Source organism: Megalops cyprinoides, chromosome 11 (assembly GCF_013368585.1).
Source record: "Megalops cyprinoides isolate fMegCyp1 chromosome 11, fMegCyp1.pri, whole genome shotgun sequence".
In the NCBI taxonomy this organism is placed as follows: Eukaryota; Metazoa; Chordata; class Actinopteri; order Elopiformes; family Megalopidae; genus Megalops; species Megalops cyprinoides.
Window position 1 is genome coordinate 21,386,809 of NC_050593.1, and position 19,187 is coordinate 21,405,995.

A 19,187-nucleotide genomic window follows, 5' to 3' on the forward strand; every position below is an offset into this window, starting at 1 on the left:
AAAAATATACAACGAACTAAGCAAAAATAGCACATATCACAAATGTTTTATCACTGACTAATGAGTATGTATAAGTTTTTTTTTTTGTCACTTTCCTGACCCTAGACAGGGACGTGACTGTGACAAAAGACAAATGTGTATAAACGTGTGACAAATAATTCACATTTCTTTCAATGTGACACAAAGTTTATTAAATTATATTCTTAATCATGGTCACAAGGCATACATGTAAAGCTAAATAAAATACCTTTGAAAGCGCTTTCTTATTTGATGCCACAAGTCTCGGTTGATAGCTGAATATGCTTCTTGTGCAGTTTCTCAGGGGGGAAAAACAGAATGAAAATCAAACAATAAAAGCTTACCTTTGAATTAGATCTTTTATTCCTGTTTTTTCCACTCTTGACTTGACTCTTTTAACTCACCTCTTCCTTTTCCAGTTACATATCCATGTGAAAATGAACCAGTTCCTCTGTGAAATGAGGTCATGGAGGAAAATATCTTCTGTCTAAAGCTTATGTATCCCTCTGGTTAGTAATCATGACCCTCTCCAACTTGACAAATGTAGGAAACCATTTGAAAAAAGATATATTGCCTTGTACACACATAGGTGTGTATAGTGTCAAGGACAAAGGGCCTGGTGGGATGGAATATCACTCAATAAGAATGGCATAATGGATTATAAGGTGGGAGAGACACCTGATGTTTTCCTTAAGAAATGAATTTTTTTACAAATAATAACAACAATAATTATTATAAAACAACAAATAAGTTCTGACAAAGACAGACACAATCCACCAGAACTGTTAACTTTTATTTGCTAATAAATATCCTCATAAACGGGCGTATATAGTCTGTAAGACCTGACAATGCCTCTTTGGAAATTATAGAAAAATAAAATACAAGAATTATAAGTACTTGTACTTTGTACAAAAAATTGCCTCCCATTGCTCAGCAGTAACGTGTGCTACTCAGCTTTCTCTACCTCCGGTACATCCCGCCTTGCCTGTGTGAGAAAGCTGGGGTTGTCTCTCACTGAGAACACCTGCCGTGGATCACTGCTCAAGGGTTCTTACTGTCCTAAAAACATGTGGTCATTTTGTAGTAAGAGGTATGGAAGAGGGTGCTGCTAGCCGTGTGTGTGTTGCAATCACTGGAGGATTCGGAAGAAAACATGTTCCTGACTTGCTCTCTCTGTCTCTAGTGAAGAGGTGCACTTGCCCTCTAATACCTTTCTTTTGAGATCTGTGGCACTCTAATCCTGCATTGGCCGGCAAACTGAAATCCACTGCTTGATACTGACTGGGAGGGAATTTATCAGTAGTCTGGTAACCTCCACATTACAAATATGTAACTGTGGAAATCAGCAGCCAAAGAATCTCTTATTTTATGATTTCCAAATTTGTATTCATAGAAATTGAAAGCCATAAACCAATTTTGATTTTCAAATCCATATGCATGGAAATCGACTTCCATAATGTCTCTGATTTTATGATTTCAAAAAAAGCATCACACCACTTCAGCTCTCTGGCTATATAGGATGCTATAATAATGAACACTACCTGATCTTGCCCTAACAGCATACATTACACTCTAATGCCAGGGCTTCCACAAATATCCAGCATCACAGATACTTATCCTAACATCTACCAAGACTCGTCAGGTCTTCACAACTGCATTTATACAGCACAGATGTCTTCAAACTTAGTTGCCTGAGGTGGATATTGTTGTACATTTAAAGTCTGTAAAAGTGTACTCTGTTCTCAAGTGTCTCTTTTTTCCATTTTGAAACAACTGCATATATTGCTGAGTTAAAGAAAGTCATCATTAAATAAGGAAATAAACTCCAAATTTACTAGGGCTTTCACATACAGGACTTCACATATGTATATAAATATCAAGTTAAGATAATAATTGGTAAATGGATTATACACTTAAAGTTGATAACATTCAGCAATTTGTACTTCAAAATTGGCTCTTCATAATTTTCAAGTATTAGCATACCAGATATCCTGGAAGAAAGTTCAATAAATTAACAATAATACCTTATGACGTTTACTTATCAAACCGTAAAATAATGAATATAGTAAGGACAATCCTTTGATTGCACATCTGATAGCAGCTACATGGTCACAAAACATGGAGAAAAATTGTAGATCACATCCCCAAATCTACCATACATTTCTAAATACTGATACTGTTGCTGCATATAGAAATACTGTTGCTGCAGCTAGGCTCTCATGTCCCTTTGGGAACCACAGTCAGTAGAAGTCCACTCTCCATTGCCTGGCGGAAGCAGTTGCTTTTAAAAAACAGTCTTGATTATTGAGTTTATTTGTTGGAAGTCAAAGTAAGCCAGTTTGTTGTTGGAAGTTGAAGTTGAGGCCTTGCAGCTGGAAAAGGGAGTCTGCTTATGGGTAGATGGCGGAGGCACAGGCTTGAGCTGTTTGTCTGTCCATCTGTCCATCTTCCGTTTCATACATGAAATCCCTTCTCCTGGACATGGAGTAATTGCAGCCGTAACGTCTGTATACTGCTCACTATTCGTCTCTGGTGGCCAATCAGAGTCACCCCAATCCGCCTGACATCTCTGAAAGAGGACACATACACACACACACACACACACACACACACACACACGGTTAAATGTTACTGAAAGTGTTAATATTTTTACTTCAGCATTATTAGTAATGTGCTCTATGCATTATTCCCACTCACTCAATGCTCATTGTTGAAACTGAGTCCAGTGTGGTGTAGCCTGCAGCCATGAAGTTATTCTTGTATTGACTCATTTTAATGGAGTCCAGCCAATCACCAATGGAAATGAACATAGGATACTCAGGGACATCACCGGGGGACTCTGGCAACCTTTATGGATACAGGAAACAGATTATAAGACAAAGATCCATCAGATTGACAATGTTTTCCTGTGGAGTGCAAAGGAGTCTCTCATTTGTTTCATGAAACCATTCAGGTCTCATTAATCTGTTGTATCTCAGTAGCCCATGTGTACTAGCCACCTAATAAATGGCTGACATTACACTCCCGGTCCAACTGCTAATCTTATTATGTCTTTATGGTTGTCGATCTATAAATGATAGGAAAAGCACTCATAAAGTTCTATGTGTTTAGGGGATAAACCAATATTTTTAACAGCTTAAGAGCCTGTGACTTCTTGGCATCTTGGCAATCAAATTGTATAGTCCCTTTGAAAGTATTTATTTGCATTACACAGAAAGAACTGGAAGCATTTTCTTTCGGATTCATCTATCCAATTTACAGCCTCGGCTTAATAAACAGGCCTTAAAACCCAAATAACCTTCAGACATAGACAACCAGTGTTTATTTAATTGAGTCAGGAACTGCAAAGTCAAACTCAGGCACTTTGAAACAGCTAAATTAAATTGGCTGACATGGCTGGAGGTGCCGGTCTTGCAGATCACTGATGCAGATGAATCACATCTCTGACTAGCACCCCCAGCAGAGTTTACGCGCACTCGGCGGGTCCTACCCCTGGATGTCCTCTACCAGCGTCAGCAGGCTGCTGGGGTTGCGGATGAGCTTGTCCAGGAAGCTGACGATGTCAGTGAACTTGGGCCTGAGGCCTCGCTCCTTCTGCCAGCAGTGCAGCATGAGCTGGTGCAGAGCCACGGGACATCCCATGGGTGCGGGCAGGCGGTACCCCTCCTCTATGGACAGGATCACCTGCAGCGCACAAGGGCCACAATGTCATCTCCACAAAATCTCTGGTGCAGTTTTGGTTGGCCCGGGAGCCACACAAGCAAGAGGTCCCATAATGACAGTGGACTGCTAGGTGGAAGCAAGCGAACGATAGAGCCTGAGACAACCCTTTAGAAATGGGGAGAGCAAGAGTGTTGGCCAACTGGTCATGAGTGTCTCAGTCAGCAAGGCATTCACTATGAATGAATGCAGAGCCCCACAACCCAGGTTCCAAACAGGCCATGTCATTTGCTGGCAATGACTATGACAGCAGCAGAACTAGCTTCATCATGCCAGGGACAGAGTCAGGTATCTCAGTGAATGTTTCATCTCACCATTCTAAGGCACCCTGCGATTCTTCAGGTGCCTGCGAGTTGCATGGATGACACCAGTGGAGTAGTGGCTATCCTCCTATGAATGCCCGCTCTGCTGTAGTGCCCCAGGTGGCTTGTAGTGCAAAAAAAGCCATCGGCTGTATGTGAATGTACTGGAGGATTGCATTTGTCTTGCCTCAGCACTCCTGCTTAAGTACAGAGGTAGTCGGGGTGAGATGAACCTAGCTTACAATTGGTGATTCCAAAGCAGGGTTGCATAAAGGGTAGAAAGCATTGAAAGGGTGGCCAAAGATGCCCAAAAAAACAAAGGAAAATTTGTGAAGTAAGAGAGGGACAGCAGTTAAGAGAGGTTTCTGTTTTAGTATCAACCATACCCACTGAGGAACATTTTCTTTCGAAAAACTCACTGCTGCCTACTTCCTACTGCACACGGACATACCCACATGCAAGCAGGTTTACTGAAGGTGCCTATTCCACTGAAGCATTCATAAGCTAACACAGCCAGGAACAACCTGTCCACTGCAGTTACCTCACATGCAGTCATATTTCATGAGTTAGCAGCCTTTGACCTTACACTTTTTGGACATTTGGAATATTCCAACACAACTGCTCCCACTTCCCCCTGCACCACCCCTTACTTGCAGCTCACTTTGGGGAGGAGTCAGATTAGAACAATACATCAAGCTGTCAAGGTACCGGGGCACAAGTTCAGTAAAGCACTGCTTCTGGTGTCCCGGAGTGATTTCCTCTGCCCACAAGCTCAGCAGTTATCACAGTTTTTGTCATAAAAATGAAATGTTGAGAAAACTCCAAGACCTGAGTCTAAACTAGAAACTGAACTGAATGCACACATTCTGCATCCCATGTGAGGCCATACTGTACTATTTTGTGCTCTGCCGTTCCTTTCATTCTGTCCTTGATCAAGTCTTTCACATTATCTGAAGCCAAGAGTATTGTGACTAGACCAATGTTTCTATTTATTCATGTAAGCAATTATGACTTTACAGAGGACTTTCCCTTCATCAAATAAGGCTAAGGACTGGCAGCGCTGGAAGGCATCGCTGTGACGCTATCTTTGAGGGCGATGTGACTTTGATGCAGGGGGCCTGGTGCTGTCAGCGGGCAGGGGAACAGCTCGGCTGCTCTGCGCGCCCTCCTTTCTCATGTGCTCGTTGTGGGCACACTACTGCAGGGGGATTGGGAAAGGCCTTTGTCTGTGAAAGCACTTCTAAGCAATTCTCCAGAAGGCCCAAATCCTCTTTGAATCTGTGGGCCTCTGTAAAGCTGTGGGGGGATTAAGGGAGGCTTTTTTTTCACTCTTCGCAGAGAGGCAGGAGGAATCTGCACAATCCAGCCGGTCAGACCTGAGACCGAGGGGTCACTCAGCCGGGCCTTGACACTCCAACTTTTAAAAACCCTCTGATTGGCTGTCACTTTTTTTCAGGTTCAAATCTGGGGTAAGAATATCAAACAGAGACTTTGATGGACTATGGCCCGGGCTAAAACACATGTTTTTCTCAAGGGTGTATTTGAGGCAGAGGTCTAATACAAGCGGTGAGTGGCAGACAGCTAGAGATACAGATAGAGGAGCCTCGGGATTACGTTTCTCCATCTTATCTTGTTCCAAATCCTGCCTGAATGTCTGGGGGTCATCACATTATCCCTGACAAAACTACTTAATGTGGAAGAGTGAAGTCTGAAAGCTGATAAAATCCAGAGAACAGAAAAAGAGGGACTAAAAGATGAGACGACAAAGGCCATTACAAACCAGAATTTGATATTTTTAACGATGCCGTAACTTGAAGAAAAACCATGTTGGACAAAAAAGGCTTTGTATAGAGACTATACAGTGAATAGTCAAATGTCATAGATCCTGTCTGGGAAGCCAATGTGAAGTGCAATATGTTGAATAATGTGTTTCGAATAAAAATCTGCTCATTTCTCACTCCTTACATCTCCAGATGGTGTGTGATGATTCACACATGGGCATGTTATCCTCATCTGAAATCACCCTTTCAATGAAAAGGCATTGTGTCCTTATTTAATATGCCTGTAGGTTAAATACAGAGGTATGTAGATCCAAAGAATTTCATGAACTACATTCATGAAAGATCTGCTCTGTGATTTTTTTAAATATAAAAATGAAGCTAAAGATTCAAAAGTTTCACCATACTGTGATATCGTGTTATTTTTTTGGCAGCCTTTACATGTGTAACTCTAAAAGGACCCTGGGATTAAAAGCTAATAAGAAAGGAATTGCAGATGATAGTCTCCATTTACAGTTGAATTTTAAATGAGTTTATAGATAAGCACAGCAAATACAAAAAGAAATTATATACATTATCAACATAAGAGGATTGTGCGGGGTCCCGAGTGGCTCAGTCAGCAAGGTGCTTGTATTAAATGCTGGCTGACCCTATGACCCAGGTCATCAGCTGACAATGGCTGGGAGGTCACAGCAGTGGCACAAATTTGCTTATCAGGAACCTATAAGGCACTGAAATGACACCAGTGGAGCTGTGTCTATCCTCAAATCTCCGCTTACTTCACTGTAATGCACTTGTGTGAAAGCAGCTGTTGGCTACGTACAAGGGTGTCAGAGTTTCTATTTATCACACTTCAGTGCTCCTGTGTGAGTACAGAGGTTATTGATGTAAGATGAGCCTAATGTATATTTGCTAATTCCAAAAAGGATTGCATGGAAAAAAGGAAGAAGCATAAAAAGCCTGGACTGTGGCCTTGCTTAAATCTATTTAAACCTGTTTAAAACAGCTAGGTGCGTAGATCAAAAGAATTTTAGAGCTACATTATTATGTTATGATGTTAGTAATAATAAATGAACCAAACTTTATTGGAAGTGTGTTGATAATGATAACAAATACCAAAAAATAAGAAGAATGTTAATGCAAACTTCTAGCTGTTGCTCCTTGAAAACCCGCAAATAGGAAAAAGGAAAGGAAAATAAACTTGTGAAAATAAATATCAGCAAGAATGTAAAAAAATACATATATATATAACTTACATCCTGATTGGACATCTCCCAATATGGCCGCTCCCCATATGACATCACTTCCCACATGACAATGCCGTAGCTCCACGCATCACTGGCTGACGAGAACTTCCTATAGGCGATGGCTTCAGGTGCTGTCCATCGGATGGGGATTTTTCCTCCCTACAAATACAGACACAATCTGTGCAGCTCATAACCAACAGATACGTCCAGCCATTTTTCATGGCTAGTTTAGAACAAGCCTATTAGGACATAAGAGTTCTAGTATTTTTCTACGATTTTACCTTAATTCTTGGTAAAACTCGACACATGAATGATGAAATCTAACCATTCCTTGATTCCATAGCTCATGTTGTGTTTCAGGTCCCACAAGTGACAACAATTGCTCTTTCTAGTGCATTATAAGCTGCAACTTGATATCAGACGGACTTAAAAGGCTCGATCAATCCTGTTCAAATACTGGGTTTCACAAACAGAAAATGAAAAATATCCATTCAATAATGCAATGTGTCAACAAAAAAACATCAGTTTTCTGTAAGCTGTTCATCTTTCCTGTATCACTGCAGAAAAGAGCAATGAGAATGCCTTGGAATAACAACATGGAATTTAAATAAATAAAAAGAACACGAGAATGTATTTAATCTAATTGCAAACAACAACCATTGCAAACAATGGAAGCATGACGATTGGAAAGAAATACTGTATACAGTAGTTTGATAGTAACAGTCAATCAGTTTGTATGTCATGTTATGGCATCTTTGACTCCCCCTGTTCTACCGTAGCCCCCTTGCAGTGTGTGGTTCAATTGTGACACATTTGCTAGTGTTTTTCACCAATCATAATCTGTGGACTAGGCATTACACACAGTGAGCCTGTGGTTTGCTGGTGCTAAACGGGACTGTCCATGCAATCATGACCTCTGTGGTGAAAAGCCCAATTCCTTGGACGGACTGCAAACTCAAAGCAGCGGCAGCTTGTCTGCTTCATTCCCCTGGATGACATATGCTGCAGAGGGAGGTTAAGTGCGCTTGGAACTCTGCCCTGCTCCACAGGCCCTTCTGACTTCCTGTAACGTGCACAGCGATTCGAGCTGCTCCGACGTTAGATCACCATATTGCCTTAACACACTGCACACCGAGGACCAGGCTTTTCACACATCTAATGCCAATACTTATCACATCTCCTACATGCAAATGTAGAATTGACATGCAAGAAGCTGTGAAAACCGGGTTTTATATTTCTCCAGCCATACTGAAATGCAATTTGCCACAGCATAAGCGAGGCAGTCTAGACTGTTACTGAGCCAGTCTTTTGCAAAAATTGGCTAAGCTTATGAATGTTATCACTCTAATGGTCTGTAATTTCAGTTTTAAAAAGGATCAGTGATGTAAATCAATGAATATTGATTTCAAATAGCCTCACCTTCACATTACCTTTACACCTAATTCCAGGCTACAGTACTGTGATGTACTAATATGCTTCTTAAGACTATGATAATTAGTGCTCCTGATTGTAAGAGTATGTCAGAATTTCATATTGTATATCAATGGCGGTCATCTTCACACACTGTAATTGATGGACACCCAGTAGGATCCATGCTTACACCATCTTAAAAAATTGTCGTTGCAGCCCTAAAATATATATTTTTCCTTGTCCCACAAGACCCACAAGGTGAAAATTTCATATCCATCCCCAATATTTTTCATTTATACCTCTCACAGAGATACTGGCTCATAGACAGGGAGATAAACATACAGACAGACATACACACACACACACACACACACACACACACACACAGGCAAACTCCTCCCTTTAATCAACAGTCCTAGTGGCAGAGGTAAAATTCTCATGGGAGACCCCTCTTTGTCACATGTTCATATCAGAAACACTAGAGGGCGCTGTGGTTTTGTGCACAGGTGGATTAAGGGGCTACACATCCAAACTATCACACACAGCACCATAAAGTTCCATACTCCATGAAGAATATAATTGGATAGTTAATTTCAGAGTGGTGTGCTATTAAAATTCCAATTAGTGTTATCTGTAATCCGATCACACAGTCATTTCTCAATACAGAGTGCTGAGAGCACAAATTGGTTATCTTTGAAGTTTTAAGTGTTTATCAATCTATAAATCTCACACATAAACATAACCCTTTCTCAGTTGTGTCATACATTCAATATAATCATCTAATACAGTTTTCAAAGAGCGCAAAATAGAAATATTTCTTAGTGTTACTGCCTCAGCAAAATTTCAAAACTATATTGTTCATGCATGTGTCATGCAATAGAGCCATTTACCCACAACCTTTGATCTCAGCAATCATAAATATAACATACTGTGTTTGTAATCACCTGCTGCTTTTCCTTGCTAATTTTACATCTGAATCACAATGGGTGTATGTGTAGAAAATTAATATGATGATACACGCATGATAAAAATAAGAATGTTCAGTGATGCATGAAAGAGTATAATGTGATCAAAGATGATTGTGATCAAAGATGGTAACACCGAAAAAAAAGAAAAAACACAACCATGACTTCTGTTTGCAGGTGGACTATAAACAGACATAAGAGTGAATATAGTTTTGAGACTTAAGAATGAATATACTGATTATTACTGAATTCAAATCTATTCTATCTCCAAAATATGACAGGATGAAATCTTGCAACCACAAAAATGATAGAAAATACTACCACTCCAGTACATTAGCTGCTAATGAAGAATGGGAAACAAACTACGAAATATGGAAAAATATGCTCAGCTTGGAAAATGTATTAGATATTAGAGAGATATTAATAATTGCATTTCATATTTCAAAGTGCCAGTATAACACCTGAAAGTGACAAACAATAGCAATGATGGAAAAACTGAATTTTTTGAAATACAGAACTCTTAGCTGGAACACATTAATGTTGTGGGACATGGCTCATGGCTAGTGTAGCTGTACTTGTTCATGGTATTTTGTCCTTTATAATCAGATTTGTCATTTACATACTCAATATCATGGGAAGAACCACAGAGCTTTTGTCTCCATGATGCTCCATGCATCATTCACCTAGGAATTATTTTTGTGCATCACCAATAAAGTAATGGAAAATAAAGACTTTGGCTGCTTGGTACTGCCGGGGTTTCATATATACACCCCAATGTAGCTCGGTCACCTTTGATGTGATAGGTCAGTCCAATGTCATGACTGTCAAGACTGGCTTTGCCATTGCCCTTGCTATAGAGTCACCAAAAGCTTTTTCAGGACCTGGGTCCTTGTGTTCTGACCCTCTTCACTGCCTCTACACAAGGGCAAAGCTAAATCGCAATTCCTTGCAAATCCTTCACACGTTTTCTGGCTCTGCTCAAGCCAGCCATGGCCGTCTGCACGCTCAGATTTCTGTCATGCAGAAAATGGCTTACGGGCCTCAGAATGCAATATATCCCACAACAGTAACCCGCAGAATAGAGGTCACAGACATGTCAGCTGTCTTTACAGAGCTGAATTTGACTTTCCACACAGGATTGTTGGACAGATGTTTTCAGCACAAGAGCAGAAAGTGCTATGCAAGACCAAGCTGTAGCATGTTGTACTGTGAAAAGAAAACCTGTTGGAAATGTGTTTATCAGGTCAAACTCCATTATTCAATCTCTGCTGCTTTTACTCAACTTCCTTTGACCTACAATTTCTTTTGACCTTTTAAATCAGGAGGGTGCATTTAGCGTCCAACAAAAGTTTTGCTGTCATCAATGCCTCATGATGTAAGAGCATCTTTCAATGTAGCCATCTCTCCCCAGAAAGACAAAAAATGTTAGCTGATATGGGCATAGGGACTAAAAATAGGAATAGCTCATTAAATATGGTAATGAGAATTACAGCTAGCAGACAGTGTAATCCCCTCTGTAAGTTTGACCTTGCTAAAACCAGGGGTCTGCACTCACGCTGGTGGTGTAGGCGGCCTCGGGGTCATCCTCCAGCACCCGGGACAGGCCGAAGTCGGACACCTTGCACACCAGGTTGCTGTTGACCAGGATGTTGCGGGCGGCCAGGTCTCGGTGGACGTAGCCCATGTCAGAGAGGTACTTCATGCCGGAGGCGATGCCGCGCAGCATGCCCACCAGCTGGATGACAGTGAAGTGCCCGTCGTGTTTCTGGAGGGAGAGCAAGCAGAGCGCTGACAAAGGGTGCAGGTCCATCTGGGCTGATTGACCTTTGGCGAGGTCTGCCCGGAGGACAGCGACAAGAGGCTGAGCACTTTACATGGGCAGCAGTGAGGAGCACTGGTTAAAGAGCACCTGTCATGAAATAACAAAATAACTAGAAATTTTCTGACTTCTGTCCTGCTGCACAGGCATCATTATGGTTATCTGGAGAAATACATTTAGTATGAAAGGGAATACAACTCAACAAGTATCTTGAAATTTATCGCAGGAAAGGTGTTTTGCATGTTACCACACACACACCAAAAACTCCTGAAATGTCTCCTGACATAGTGCAGTTTCTGCCATGTGTGAAACCTTGTTTAACTCTTGAACAAGGCAGTTAACCTGAAGATTTTAATAGATAGCATATATGAGGAGCTGGAATGCAAATGTATATGCTAATAAGAGCATCTGGCATGTCAATGAACAACAATACAGTATAGTTTGAGACACTCTTGTTTACTGAGGTACTAAATTAAGATAGTTTCAAAAGCACTGTGAAATGTGATTGATTGCTTTGTTAGGTTGATGCTCTTGTTGCCCCTACACTCTGAATACAGTTGTGGAATGTAGCTGCAATGATCCCTGAGGTGTGTATCGTGTTTCTGCTGCATTCAGTGAAATGCATGTTTTGTTCTAATCAGCGCTGTTTTTGATTTGTAAAATGCAAATCTCATTTTCTACTCAATCCACCTACAAGATTTATCAAATGTAACATAGAACCTACCCTTCTTGTTGGCAGAGAATAGAATTATTCTATTCCTAATTAAAAACGGATTTGAATAAATGTTGATTTTAGAGATATGGTCATTAAAATCCCGAACTATGATAGTAACATCAAAGGGATTCCATCACTTGATAGAATTCTTTTAGAATACAACAAAAATAGGTTATTCTTCACAAGGTAGTGGTTCAGCTAATGCAAATTTAATTTCATTTCCAGGGTTTGCAACTATCTCAACTTTTCATGTGGGGGCATTCAATGAACTCCTTTTGAGGGAAGATTATTCATGAAACATTATAGCCGGTCTTTTCTGCAGAATGTACTGGAATCCCGCTGCTTCAATCAAAAGCTGTCTGAGAACGTGCTGGATATCTGCTCTCATTTAGCGTTCTGCTCCTCTCTACATATGGCACAGTGTTAGTTAATATGAGGGGGGCGGGGTGCTCACAGACTCTGGCTAAGGCTGTTCAATAGAGGTGTGAGAAAGGCCTGTGAAAGGGTGCTTAGGCGCCAGCTCGGTAAGATGTGACTGTGAATCCAGGCACATTTAGGAATCATCAAACAATGTGAATCACAAAGCAATCAGTTCACACAATCCTTTACTCATCCGTCTGCAAATGAGCAGACTGGTTTTTCAACTGCTTAAAGAAATAAGCTTTAGGAGAAAAGTGTCCTCAGCGACCTGATGTAACAGGCATTTTTTTTCTTTTTTTTTTCTTTTTCTTTTAGTTTATTGACAACAATGTCTGTCTCTAACTATATATTCAATATTCTATATTTCACTACCTCCAATAGGGGGTATCAAATCTTACCCTCAGGAAAGAATCCAGGGACCCGTTCTCCATATATTCAACCACAATCATGACAGGTCGGCCTAGAGAGAGAAAAGAGGGACATTAAGGTGAGATTTATCACCTTGCAAATTAAAGGCAAATTATTCCAGCTTTACAGATTAAAGCAGTGGATGTCGTGTAAATCAGACATTTTGCTAAATGCATTACATCTTAAATTACCTTGTGCTCAAATGATCAGAAACACAGTGCAAATCCCAGGTCCCTGTGTCCCCCCAATCTATATTAATCCCTTGATGCTCATTGACTCAAAACGCCTTCGCCCTCCTCATAAACGCTTGCAGGAGATTAGCTGACCATTTCCCTAGCATCCCTGAGCTCAACAAGAGCGCAACTCACAATTCGATTAACACTGCCTGTTCCCTGTTGTCCTGACCGCAGATGTGCCTTGAGGAAAGACTTCAGTATGGCTTACCATCCATTGTCCCTGCAGATCAGACCAGTGTTTAACCCCTAGGCAGTCTTTGTCTGCATAACTCTTTGCAGCTAAAATGGTTGGATTACAATTTTATCATACTGTAGATGGGCATTAGCACTCAAATACTCAAGTACCTGAAATGGACCAAGTGCTCCAGCACTGAAAACACTGCTTGATTGCCTGCATTATGTGTCTGAAATAGTTCAGCAAATAAATGATTGTTTTTGTTAGAAACTTATATTTAAATAAATAGTAAGGCTTAAAAAGTGCCGTACAAAGACAGACAATACATAATTCTAATAAGAGGAAACTCTTCTGAGCCTCATACATTTTTACAAGCCATTTACAGCAACTGAAAGTGGGTGGGTTTGATAGTTTTGAAAGCTCTGGGGTGTGAAACCATAGCAACACATTCATTCACTGAACTCTTTCAACATGGTGTCCCTGTAGGGACATGGCTACACACCTCACAGAGGCTAAATAACAAACAAGCACAAAAATGTTGCTTACTGATTTTATTTTAGTTTTAAATACTACCTCTGTAAAGTATATAACCATTTAGTCATTAAAGGGAGATGACTTGTGAACACGCACATCAACAAAACTACCTTTAAGTCTCCCTCATATTACACAAGACCACATCACTCTTTGCCACAGCCTCTTCACGTTGCGCATTTCCAACATCATTCATTGCATAAGATCTCTTGATTGCACTTGCCCAGATTGTCAATACTATTGTGAACTCATTTGTTGGTTGAGTAGCTTAATTGACTGGGAGATAAAAGAGTTCCTTATGCTGTTGCATCTAAACTGTGGGACTGTGAAGCACTTGTTTGATGGCACAAATTGGTAATCTCTGTATAGTGAATGAGAGGGGTCAGAGGAAATGCTACCAGCTAGTCATTCCATGCTCTTAGTATAGGCTGTCTAGCAAGTCTGGCTGACCATTTTGGAGCATACGCTCAGTAGTTTGGACAGCCTGGCCTTACGTTGCACATGAATGGTGTTGTAACACACTTTTATCCCATACTACATAACATGTTATATCACTGCACAGAAAAATGAAAATAAGATCTGGCTGCTTGCCCCAAATGGCCTTGCCCTAGAAAGAAAATAAACTTCCTGTTGTACTTTGTTGCAAATAAAATCGATGTGCATTACAAGACAGAGTGGCATCTATGTGTATTCCCAAGTGTTTTTAAAATGTGACTTTCTTAATATATTCATTGTGAATTATGACCGAGGGTGGACATTTGTTAAGTGGGAGATCAAAAATGATTTCTTGTTTTTCTGCTGTTTAGTGTCATTTCAGTCATGGCACTCAACAAAGTGGTAATGGTAAAGGTTGGGGTTATCCTTGTCATTCATTTGAGATACGGCGGAGTCCACAGAGACTTTGATTGAATTGACATAATTTGAATTGGCTTGGCGAACTAGTCGAAAACTCATTTGTATAAAGTGTAAAAAGCAAGAGAAAGCTCACTCAACCTTGTAGAGTACTATGGTTAGTAATGATGGGAGGGGAGAATGTACTGTTAACCATAACTCTACTCTTTTGTAAAGAATTTAACAATACCACTGAATGAGGTAAGGCTTAATCTGTGGTATTGTTAAATTCTTTACAAAAGAGTAGAGTTATGGTTAACAGTACATTCTCCCCTCCCATCTTTGATAATGGAATTTCTGGCCAAGCTGTCTTAAAAGCTGATAAGAACTCAAGAAGATCAAGACACAGTTTACTAACTCAAAGCCCAGTATAAACAGAAGTTAAAGCGCAAACTATGTACTATGACAGGCAACCACATACTGTCTACCGTTTAACAGTATGGTAAGAAAATATCATAGGCAATATGCCTTTCACTAACTAGACAAAAAGACAAATGTAGTAAGCACAAAGAGTGTAGCCCTTCAATTACATTGCTTCACACAGTATCAACAAGACTCAGAGAAAGCTGTTGAGGGACAATGCAATAGAATGCCCTCATTCCGGTAACAGAATTTCAGCTCAATAAAATTCCCATCAGATCCTTGGCAGTTGGTCAAGAGTCTTGGCACTCGCTTAAGAGACCATGATACACAGGGTGAGAGTGGCTCTACACATATTTATGTCAAACAGATCTTTCCTTAATGACCTGCTGTCTATTTCTCCCTTGCTCATGGATGACCCAATCTGGGGCATTTTTCCTCCTGGAAAATAACACATCTCTGCAAAAGCCCAGCTGTAGCATGGCCTGAAAGGCATGATTACAACAGATAATTATCCATTTTCACGGGGTTTTTCCAGGACTGCCAATTCAGTGTGTAAATGACATTAGATTGAGGCTTAGATTTCAGCGGCCTACGGTCTCTGGAACGTTTCTCCAGCTGTCAGTGAGCGGAGATAGAGTGACACAGATTCATATTTATTCTGAAGGGTAAACAGAGCTGGAAACCCCACTGTTCCCCCTCAAAAAACTAATTTTACACCATCCCTCCAAAATACAATAGAACAGATTGATTTTTTTGCAAGCGTTGATTTACTTTTGTTAATGTAACATTTTTGTTTACACCGCGGAATATCCTTATGATTCGCGTTATCAGCCGAACAGGCTGGTAATTACGAAAATCCCGCTGCGCGTATCGCATATGTGAATGAAAACGCCGACGTAGAGAGCGATGATTAAAACAAGGCAAACATTGACGATCTCCATCCGAGGCGCTCGCTAGTCATTTCGCCTCTTGTCGTTGCATGAATTAGGAGGGGCAGCAAAAAAAAAAAAAAAAAAAAAAAAAAAAACTCCCGCATCAGGATCCTGCATCATTCAGCAGCCATTACCGGCAGAGCGAGAAGCGGCGCCGGCGCTGATGAAACCGGCGGAAGCGATCTCCAGCAGCGCCGGCATTAGACGGTTATAGTCAGATGGGGGGAGGGGCTGCGAGGAGCTGTCCCCGGTGCTGATTGGACTAATCTATCAGCTCTTCTGCAGAACATCTGCCCGGGCTGCCGCTGATTTCCCCACTCAGGGGCTCTCGACGGGACTCGCGCTCACTCAACGCTTTAATTAAAATCAGAAGTCATCATGTTCACAAAACTATATTCCGGGCTCATCTTACTTTTACTGTGGCTTTCAACCGCAGAGGCCCTTACACGTCATCTACCTTTGATATGGTACTTGTTACAGTCTCTGTGCTGATAGTGGGGTAAACATAGTTCATCAACATGAATGAACATGATAGTATGTTCATCATGTTCATCATGTACATACTATATTCTTTTGGATGGCAAGAGCTGGGTCTGAATGGATAACTTTGAGTAAAAACCTTCAGTGGCCAGCATGATCAGTTCCTCCTTGGCATGGATTGCGACAGTTCCAAAACAAACATATGAACAGCACAATTCTACTCAAAGTGCAAGCCGTTATATAACGCTGTAATCAAACTCATAATTGGCTGACAGCAGGGCATTGCTCCACCCACCAATATGTTACTCCGCTCTGCCTCAAAATATGTTGCATTTGATTTGGGGTCCAGCCAAGACATGATAATCAAGAGTAAACAGCATGTAGCCTGCCAGGATTGCTAGGTTCAGCAAAATGTCATTGACGTGGCATACAAGGTGATCATTAGTATAGGTGTATTTTTGTAAGCATTATTATTATTATTATTATAATTATTAATTTGCCTAGCAGACATGCTTAGCAAGAAAAAGTTTAGAAATTTTAGAGATATACAAATCCATTTATTAAGTCAGACTCTCTCACCACTGTACTACATTGCTGTCCGTCTGCGCCAGATAAAATAGGATAGTGATGCAGATGAGATTGCTGATGGAAAATTTAGGGTTGCTATGGAAAATATAAAGCCCCAGAGTAGAATTTCTTTCCAATATGGTCCCAGCAGCACCCATAGTGCACCTTCAGTCCAGTTCCTGTCTAGAGGTTTCAATTTCCTGTCAGTTTTAGAGCACACATCCAGGCATGTGCACACCTACACAGACACCCCGACGGCAGTTTGGATCATTACCTGCTCGCGCTGCACAGGTAAGCTTTGGGTTCTCTGACTGCTCCGCAATACCGATCTCTCTTAATTAGTCTCTGAAGTGGCAGGGAGAGGAAAAACAGCAGATGGTGGAGCACTGCAGAGAGCTGCGCGGCGGGCCCATCAGGCCAGAGCCTCTTCGGTACGGTGACATGGCACTAGACGGTGGCCGCGTGCCACGCCGCGTCGTGGGTGTGCACTGAGAGAGCGAGCGGGCGAGCGAGCGAGAAGGCGCCAGCAGCGCGACGGATCGCCCTGATGACTCACTTCCCCGTGTCAGCTGCAGCTGTCGCGGATAAACGCGCTCCCCACGCATCGGCCGCCATCGCAGGGGAGTCTGTCTCTGCGGAGCGGTCCTGTGGGACGAGGGGGAGCGGGAGCTCGCACGCTAATGGACCCGGAATGGCATCCTAGATTGCCGTGACCCAAAGTCCTGCATGCAGAGGGCTGAGATTGCGCCGTGTCCCTGAATGGGACTGATGATAAAAAATAGCCCTCCCACGTTCTGCCCTGCCAAAATTGTCAGCTATTCCACACTCCATTCAAGGGCCAGGCTGCATACTAAACAAGACATTTTGAATTCAAATTAAACGTATTACATTTTAAATTTAACAACACCAAATGGGAGGCTGACAATAAATGATGGCCTTGAGTTTCATTCTTGAAAAAAAAAAATAATTTGTACAACTGCATTGTAGACATGCATGTGTGGTAGCGCACATACACCATATGTTCCAATTGGTCTCATTCTGATTCCTCCTCATTCCTCCTAAAATGCAAATCCACCTCAGACTGATCTAGTTATGGCAAGAAACAACATCAGTATCAGGTGTAGTCAATTTGCAAAAATACTGTACTACAGCTAGGTTCACCGACAAAAGGGACATTCTATTCCCTTTTCTGCCCTGCGAAAGTGTTCCCAAAAGAGTGTGGAAATGATCCGCCATACACAAATCTGTAGTCGACACCACTCTTTCTTTATTCACCCCTAAAAAGTCAACCCTGTGTTTACCGCCAATGTTCTGTAACGGAATCAATAAAAATAATAATCCGAATGTTGCAAGTCACCCGCGGCTCTGATTTCAGGGTATCAGAGCTGTCACAGAAGACACAAAAAGCTCAGAAAATCTTTTGTCAAATCATTTCTTTCCTTGTTCTGGATTTGGAAATGGGTTGAAGGGGAGAAATTGATTGGGTCCACCGGTTTCTGATCTGCAAATAATCTGTATCCAGAGGGCAGCGCTGTTTCCACGCAGGCTTTGCTTTGAGCCAGGCTGGAAAAGCAGCGAGAGCAGAGAACGGCAGAGGGTTTCCGCTGTGGGGAATTCGACGTTACATGACTAAGTGCCTCAAATGCAAACAAAGCGATTACGGCCTCTTTGTAATGACTACAGTCACTGCTGCTCCTGCCAAGGGCCGCACTGAAGTGCTAATAGATAGAAAAGACCAATATTATTTTTTTCCCCAGTAGAGGGAGAGCAATTACTTTCAACCCTGTGCCATCAAAAGCGAGATTTATTACACTCTCGCGTAAGAAGGCATTCTTCTCTTCAAAAGGATGTCTTACCTCCCATCCCGTGTGTTTAGAGATGTTTCTCTAATGAAGAGAATAATTTAACTAGCACGCACTGGCTGCAGTAGCAGCAGAGCAAGACTTTGGTGTTTCACTGAGACATGGCAAAAACGAACACATTATTTATTGCTGTCCATGCTTATAGCTGCCGTCCTGTTCCTTACGTGACCTACACGCCTTGTGTGGATGACTAGCACTTCCTTTGCTTCATGATGATTGATAATACAGAGTTTCAAAGAGAGGTTCCAGGACGGGAATGTTTCATCAAGCCACTTCCTCTCCAGTGGGCGTAAGGATAAATGCAACGGGAGGCTTTCTCAAAGTGACACGTGAGTAGAGGAGACGATG

The 19,187-nt window shown here is 41.5% G+C and overlaps 1 protein-coding gene across 1 annotated transcript in view; it reads right to left on the reverse strand.

Moving 5' to 3' along the window:
• Window positions 1-2,287: 2,287 nt before the first annotated feature.
• Window positions 2,288-19,187, reverse strand: part of epha6 (eph receptor A6) — a 170,269-nt gene continuing 153,369 nt past the window's right edge. The window contains exons 12-17 of the mRNA XM_036539935.1: window positions 12,793-12,854; window positions 10,996-11,205; window positions 7,075-7,224; window positions 3,509-3,702; window positions 2,716-2,865; window positions 2,288-2,587 (exon numbers count right to left, since the gene is read on the reverse strand). Coding sequence (XP_036395828.1) covers window positions 2,473-2,587; window positions 2,716-2,865; window positions 3,509-3,702; window positions 7,075-7,224; window positions 10,996-11,205; window positions 12,793-12,854 — 881 coding nt within the window. The 3' untranslated portion in view covers window positions 2,288-2,472. The remainder of the gene's footprint in view (window positions 2,588-2,715; window positions 2,866-3,508; window positions 3,703-7,074; window positions 7,225-10,995; window positions 11,206-12,792; window positions 12,855-19,187) is intronic.